We start from the raw sequence: 8,211 nt of genomic DNA on the forward strand, positions 1-8,211 counted from the left end.
AAAAAGTCAGGTTCCATGAGCCTCAGGGTCTGAATGTTTTCTAGTCACATGCATGCATCGGAAAACAACAGAAAAATCTTTTCTGTTTCAGTGACAGCAGACATAAACAACTGAGGTGACAGTGGAACAACGTCTTTAAAGTGATAAAAGAAAAAAAGAACTTTCAGTCCAGGCCTCTATATCTGAGGAAAATATTCTTTGGAAATGAAGGTGAAATAAGTATATTTTGAGATAAGTGAAAGCTAAGAGAGTTCACCAACGGCCTACACTAACAGCAGCGCTAAAGGAGGTCTTTCAATCTGAAAAAAACATAATAGTAGAGGGAAACCTTGATCTTTGGGTAGAGATAAAGACCAGAAATGGTAAATATGTGAGTAAATATTAAAGCAAGTTTTCTCTTAATTTCTTTATAATACATATGACTTTTTTTTAAAGACTTAATTTATTCATTTGACAGAGAGAGACACAGCGAGAGAGGGAGCACCAGCAGGGGGAGTGGGAGAGGGAGAAGCTTCCCGCGGAGCAGGGAGCCGGATGCGGGGCTCGAGCCCAGGCCCCCGGGACCACGACCTGAGCCGAAGGCAGACGCCCAACGACTGAGCCACCCAGGCGCCCCTACATATGACTTTTTAAAGTAAAAAATGTAATAGTGCATTATAGATTTTATAACATATGTAGATGTAATACATATGGCAATTATAGCGTAGTGGATAGTGTAGAGGGGAAATGGATCTGTATGGTGGAAAGATTCTTACATTTATGTACAATATTAACTCTAAGTAGATAGTGAAAAGTTAAGGATACGGATATATATTAATGTCTAGAGCAATAACTAAAAAACAGTGCAAAACTGTATAGCCAAAAATATAAGAGGAAATGGAAACCTAAAAAAATTTGATTAACTCAAGCAGGAAAGAGGGAACATAAGACAAAATAGAGGGCACAGATAGAGAAAGGGTAGACCTAGGACCAGCCATATCAACAGTTGTATTCGATGTAAATGGGCTAAGCACTTAAAAGGCAGAGCTTGTCAGAACAGATCAATGGGCAAGGCTTTTGATGTCTACAGAGAGATGCAATTTTAATATAAGACACAAATGGTTCATAGTAAGAGGATGCAAAATGATACACCATGCAAAGAGTAAGCATAAAAAAAGTGAGAATGGCTATATTAATACCAGACAAAGTACAATTAAAGACAAAGATTATTACCTGAGATATAAGGGTCAGTTAATCAGAACCACAAAGAATTCATGAATTTGTATGCACCCCATAACAGAGCTTCAAAATACATAAAATGAAATTTGACAGAACAAGGAAAGAAATAGATATTTTCACAATTATAGTTGGAGATTTTAACACCCTTCCCTCAGCAGTTGATACAACTAGACAAGAAATCAGCAAATATATAGAATATCTGTATGACATTATCAACCACCTTTACTTAATTAATATTTATAAAACACCATACCCAACAACTGCAGTATATATTCTTTACAAGGACACATTGTACACTCACCTGGATAGATCAAATGCTGAGCCATGAAACAAGTCTCAACAAATTTAGAAAATCTGAAATTTTACATAATAAGTCATTTGAGTCCACAATGGAGTTCCATTACAAATTAACAGCAATAACATATCTCCAAATATCTGGATTTCAACATCACACTTCCAAAAAAAACAAAACAAAACAAAACAAAACCCATGGATCAAAGAAGAAAACACAAAGGAACTTAGAAAATATTTCATATGGAATAACTAGAAATAAAACGTTAAAATTAATGGGAGGCAGGTAAAAAAGTGATTAGAGGACAATTTATTGCTTTAAATGCTTATATTAGAAAAGAAGAACGGCATAAAATCAATGCCCTAACGCTCCATCTAAAGAAGCTAGAAAAAGAAAAGCAAGGTAAATCCAAAATAAGTTTTTAAAAAGGAAATACTAGAGATAAGAGCGGAAATAAATGAAACAGAAAACTATGGTGAAAATTAGCAAAGCCATACATTGTTTAAAAGATTTTATTTATTTATTTATTTATTTAGAGCATGAACAGGGGTGGGAGGGGCAGAGGGAGAGGGAGAGAGAGAGAATCTCAGGCAGACTCCCTGCTGAGTGTGGAGCCCAGCGCCAGACTGATCCCACCACCCAGAGGCCTGAGTGAAATCAAGAGTCGGTCACTTAATAAACTGAGCCACACAGGCGCCCCTACAAAGCCATACATTTTTTTTGTAAGATTTATCCATTTATTTGAGAGAGAGCCAGAGAGAGAGAGAGAGAGAGAGAGAGAGAGAGAACATGAGTTGGGGGGGCAGAGGGAGAGAATCTCAAGCAGCCTTCCTGCTGAACGCGAGCCCACAACGCGTGAGATCATGACCTGAGCCGAAACCACGAGTCAGGTGTCCAGCAGACTGAGCCACCCAGGCGCCCCCAAAGCCATACATTTATTTATTTATTTATTTTATTATTATTTTTTAAAGATTTTATTTATTTATTTGAGAGAGAGAGAATGAGAGATGGAAAGCACGAGACAGAAGAGGGTCAGAGGGAGAAGCAGACTCCCCGCCAAGCAGGGAGCCCGATGCGGGACTCGATCCCGGGACTCCAGGATCATGACCGGAGCCGAAGGCAGTCGCCCAACCAACTGAGCCACCCAGGCGCCCTGCTATACATTTTTTTAAAAAGCAATGAAATATATAACCCTTAGGAAGATTAATCAGGAAAAAGAGGAAGTACACTAATCAATATTAGGAATGAAAGGGGAATGTCAGCACAGATCATATAGGTATTAAAAGAATAATGAGGGACTATGAGGATGATCCTTATGCCAATAATTTTGATCACTTAGATAAAATTGACAAACTTCTTGGAAACAAAGCAATTTACAAAAACTGACAACAGATTAAACAGAAAATATGAATAGCCTTATTTCTTATAAATAAATTGAAAAAGATTTTATTTATTTATTCATGAGAGACAGAGGGAGAGAAAGAGAGAGAGGCAGAGGGAGAAGCAGGCTCTCCGCGGAGCAGGGAGCCCGACGCGGGGCTCGATCCCAGGACCCCGGGATCATGACCTGAGCCGAAGGCAGACGCTTAACCATCTGAGCCACCTAGGCGCCCTCTTATAAATAAATTTAATTTACTGCCAAAAAACTGTCCTAAAAACAAAACAAACAAGCACAACAAAAGAACAGTCCAGGCCCAGATGATTTCATGGGTGAGTTCTAGCAAATGCTTAAGGAATGAAAATCATCAGTCTTACACAACCACTTTCAGAAGATAGAAGAGCAGGGGACAATTCCTAACTCATTTTTGAGCTAGGATAAATCTTGATAAAATATTATGTAGAAAAAGAAAATTATGGAAAAATAACCCTCAAGAACAGTATAGCAAAAATCCTTAACTATCAGCAAATCAAATCTAGCACTATATAAAACGGAAAGTTTTTCTATTGCCTATTTACAGATTCAGGGCACAAGATGTTCAGTGACCTGTATAGGCCAGCCAGTGTTAGGTGAATCTATATTCACATAACACAACGCCACACACTTTCCAATGCAATGGCTGCCTGGGTGGTTCAGGGCTGGCTTTACAATGTAAAAAGGTGTGATGAGCTCCTGACATGGGAACACCCAACCTGTGTCTGCCCTGGAGATTCCAGGCTAAATGAGGGAAGGTTGTGAGTACAGAATGGTACTAGGGACTTGTTCATAGGTTCCTCTGCCCCCTGACTCCCGGTTTGCGGCCCCCACACGATGGTCACAATTATTGATGGGGCTATTTTGCTGCTGGAGGGCCAATGGGTGTACCTGTTGCTTCTAGAGCCTCCAAGCCTGGTCACATCAAGCCTTTACCGAGCAGGTCCCATTGCCATGGCAACACTGATGCTTCCTCCCATGTTTTCCTGATTCAGGCATTTGCCCTGCACAGAGATGCCCAGATCTTTCTCCTTCATCTACCTGGGGCTTCTGGGAGCACTGGGAAGCCCACGTGGCCTTATCACCGAGGACTTGGGAGACCCTCTGGACCGTGCAGCCCTGGACCGTGCAGCCCTGGACCACGCAGCCTTGGGCTGCGCAGCTGAGGTGTAGTCTGCTGATTCTCTCGCTCCAGGGCATTGAGGTGATTCTGATTCTTTCGCTTCAGAGTCACCCCGCAGCCCTCAGGTGGTGTTTCCCGCCAGGCAGCACCTGCAGAGTCAGAGAAAGTGAGCAGGGGCCAAGGGCTTTGCTCCGACGGGACCTTAAGAGTTATGGGGTACCCTGGGTAAGGGCTGGATCACTGCAGGCGGCGGGGGGGGGGCAGAGGGGGATCCCAAGCTGCCTTGAAGGGGACAGGTGGGAAGGGCTCCTGGCTGTGGAGGGCGACACCAGTTGCCGAGGAGCAGGTGCTGGTGGGAGAGGGCGGGGTTCCGACTCAGGGTGTGGGGGCGCAGGACCAGGTTTCAAGGTTGCCTGTGCAGAGCAGGGGTGCTCTGGGTCAGGCGCTAGGAAAGAGAGCATGGGAGGACTCCTGGCTGCAGGGATCAGGAAGGGAGGGTTCCCAGCTGCAGGGTTGCAGGTGATGGGGGGTGGGTCTCCGGCTGCAGTGGCCGGGTCAGGGGCTTTGGGCAAGGCGAAAGGAGGTCTCCTTGCTGCAGAGCTGAGGGGTGCTTGGTGTAGGTTCTGAGCTGGGGCATGGAGGGCGTGAACTGGCCAGGGAGGAGATCCAGGTCGCTGTGGGGGGCAGTGGGGTGGGCTGTCTGGCACCAATGTCCCTCTCTCCTCTTTGCACTCACAGGCCACCACTGCAGACTGCGACATTCTGCGCGCCCCTGTCCCATTACGCTACCTTCCCCGCCAGGTATCTGCCATGCCACTGACAATGCTGCGTGACTGGTGCAGGTGGATGGGCGAGAGAACGCACCGTTCCCTGCTCATCCTGGGCATCCCTGACGACTGCGGGGACGAGGAATTCCAGAAGGCCGTGCGCACTGCCCTGTGGCCCCTGGGCACGTACCGAGTGCTGGGCAAAGCGTTCAGAAAGGAGCTCGGATCCAGGGTCGCCTTGGTCGAGTTTGCTCAGTATTTAAACCGAAGTTTGATCCCCCACAAATACCAGGCAAGGGAGGACCCTGGCCTGTGGTCTTTCTGCCCCAGGCCCCCGATTCAGAGTCACAGGATAGACCAGATTTCCCTGCACAGCCCCAGAGGCATGCAGGAGTTGGCCAGGCAGGTGTGGCAGGAGCTGCAGGTGTGGCAGGAGCTGCAGGTGAGGAAGGAGCTGCAGGTGTGGCAGGAGCTGCAGGTGAGGAAGGAGCTGCAAGTGAAGCAGGACCAGCAGGTGAGGTAGGAGCTGCAGGTGAGGCAGGAGCTGCAGGTGAGGAAGGACAGGAAGGTGAGGCAGGAGCTGCAGGTGAGGAAGGAACTGTGGGTGAGGCTGGAGCTGAAGATGGAGGAGTGTCAGATGAGGAGGGAGCTGTGGTGTGGCAGGAGAACCTTTTCTGGGATGCAAGAGCCAGACCAAGAGGAAGAGTCCTTTGAGAGCTGGGTGGACCATGCCAACGACATGCTGTACACGTGGCGCCACGTGTCAGAAAGGGAGAGGAAAAGGCGGCTGGTGGAAAGCTTGGGTGGCCCCGCGCTGGATCTCATGTGCAGCCTCCTGGCAGAAAATCCCGACATGCCTGCGCAGGATTGCCTGGCCGCGCTGGTACAGGTGTTTGGGAACAAGGACACCTGCATGACTGCACGGCTCAAGTTCCTGACTTGTGCCCAGCGGCCCCAGGAGACTCTCTTTGCCTATGTGATGCGCCTGGAAGGCCTGCTGCAGTCAGCCGTGGAGAAGGGGGCCTTCCATCCCGTCATCGCAGACCAGGTTCGCGCCAGGCAGGTGCTGATGCGGGCCCGCCCGAACGAGATGCTCCAGAGCAAGCTGAGGAGGATGCGGCTGGAGAGGAGACCACCTGGCTTCATGGGGATGCTGCGGCTCATTCGGGAGACCGAGGCATGGGAGGCCGCCTCAGGTAGGGGTGAGCAATTCCAAGCGGAACAAGGGGCCTGTGTGGACATGGGAGGGTTGCCGGCCGCCCAGGCTGCCCTCGCCAGTGAAGAGGTTGCTGAAGCCTCTCCAGCCAATGAAGATGCTTTCCGGGCTGCCCCGGCTCTTGAAGTCATCACCGAGGGCACCCCTGCCGGTGCAGAGGAAACCAAGGCCTTCCCAGCCAGCAAAGATGCTTTCCGGGCTGCCCTGGGTTTTGAAGTCATCACCGAGGGCACCCCTGCCAGTGCAGATGAAACTGAGGCCTCCCCAGCCAACGGAGATGCTTTCTGGGCTGCCCTGGGTTTTGAAGTCATCACTGAGGGTACCCCTGCCGGTGCAGAATAAATTGAGGTCTTTCTAGCCAGCGAAGATGCTTTCCGGGCTGCCCTGGCTCTTGAAGTCATCACCAAGGGCACCCCTGCCAGTGCAGATGAAACTGAGGCCTCCCCAGCCAACGGAGATGCTTTCTGGGCTGCCCTGGGTTTTGAAGTCATCACCGAGGGCACCCCTGCCGGTGCAGAATAAACCGAGGCCTCCCCAGCCAACGGAGATGCTTTCTGGGCTGCCCCGGCTCTTGAAGTCATCACCGAGGGCACCCCTGCCGGTGCAGATGAAACTGAGGCCTCCCCAGCCAGTGAAGATGCTTTCCGGGCTGCCCTGGCTCTTGAAGTCATCACCGAGGGTACCCCTGCCGGTGCAGAATAAACCGAGGCCTCCCCAGCCGACGAAGATACTGCCAAGCCTGCCCCAGTGAACGTGGAGGCCAGTGAGGCAGTTCCTGGCACTGCCGAAGCTGGTAGGGCTGCTCCTGAACCCCATGATGCTGCCACGGCTGCCCCTGCCCCTCAGGAGATCTCCAAGTCCTTCCCTGCCACTCAGGAAGATGAAAATGCTCCCTCCTCTGTGGGCCTAGGTCAGGCAAGACCCTCCGAGGCCCCTGGGGGCCCCACTCCTGCCCAGATGGGCAGTGCTTCCAGGGTGGGCCCAGGAGGTCCTGGCTGTGAGCCAGAGGGTCTCGCCCAGGCAGGAGATCAGGAGGCTGGGGAGCCCCCGAGGAGGGGCTCAAGCCCATCCCAGAAGAGTCGGAAAACGAGGATGGCGCTGGGGAGACGAGCCCCCCCAAGTCCTCCTCAGGCAAATAGGCTCAGAGGGCCCAGGGGCCCCCTCTCCTCTCAGGCAGCAGAGTTCTGGAGGCAGAGGGAGGCCATGCCAGGGCAACAGCCTCGCCCCACATTGAGAGTAGGGCCGAGGGAACAGCCCACTCACCCAAACAAATTCCCAGGACCCCACCTCCCCAAGGCACCTTAGCCAGCACCATTAGCCCTTCCAAATGACCAAGATGACCATGCCTGACACCAAATGGGGCAGGGAGAGGTGCCCCCCCACCCATGGCAGCTCCACACCCAGCCCCAGCCCCAGCCCCAATCCCTGCCAACTCAGGCAGCCAGTCTGGGAAACGTCCCTGAGTGGCTGGCCCTAGCCTAGGGGACGGGCACCTGAAGCCATCTGCCACCCACACTGTACTGGGAGATGTTAGGGGCCATTTCAAAGGTGCCAGCCTCTTGGGTCTCCCGAGAGGGAGACACTCATTTACTTCCCCTGGGGCACGTTGCTCCATGTTCTGGGAAGCCCGCTTGTGTCTCTGTAGGGCCCTTAGTGACCCACGTCTCAAGTGACCCCCCCCACCCCACTAGTGAGCATTCTTGTGCAGAGCCTTGAGGTGTGCAGGAACCCGCCGTGGGTGTCCTGGTCTACCGGGGCAGCCACCTCTCAGCCCGCGTGCGCGCCATGAGCTTCAGGGGGAACCAAGGCTCTGTTCCCGCTCTTCCAGTGTTGTGAGCTCAACCTCTGCTTTCTCCGTGTACATTTAGGCCAACCGCTGCTTGTTTTTGTGGAGATGTGTGTGTTTTCTAGTCTGAGCAGCTGCCCTCCCCGCGCCCCCCCCCACCCCAGAAATCCCGAGCCCAGTTCCGGGACACGGCGGGAAGGATGCCCGAGGGCACGGCTGGTGTTCACCCCGTGACCTCAGGAAGGAAGAACCGGACCAGGGATGGAGGTGGCCAGCGGGAGTCTCCACGGGAACCGTGCTCTGATGTGCCACCCTGTTGTTCCTTGCGACTCCGCTTCCTTGGCTCGGCCGAGGGTCCCATGCTGCGTTGTCCAGCGTCCTGGGACTGTCCCGTGCAG

At 51.4% G+C, this 8,211-nt stretch overlaps 1 protein-coding gene across 1 annotated transcript; it reads left to right on the top strand.

Moving 5' to 3' along the window:
• The first annotated feature begins 4,022 nt into the window (after positions 1–4,022).
• On the top strand, positions 4,023–7,701 carry PNMA6F (PNMA family member 6F). Its single transcript, XM_035725651.1, is given in 6 exon segments — positions 4,023–4,125; positions 4,783–5,089; positions 5,092–5,473; positions 5,475–6,153; positions 6,874–7,075; positions 7,078–7,701. Coding segments are annotated over 5 exon segments (1,587 nt in total). The 5' UTR covers positions 4,023–4,125; positions 4,783–4,854; the 3' UTR covers positions 7,167–7,701.
• The last annotated feature ends 510 nt before the right edge of the window (positions 7,702–8,211 follow it).

The sequence above is a fragment of the Zalophus californianus genome, chromosome X, assembly GCF_009762305.2.
Source record: "Zalophus californianus isolate mZalCal1 chromosome X, mZalCal1.pri.v2, whole genome shotgun sequence".
NCBI lineage: Eukaryota > Metazoa > Chordata > Mammalia > Carnivora > Otariidae > Zalophus > Zalophus californianus.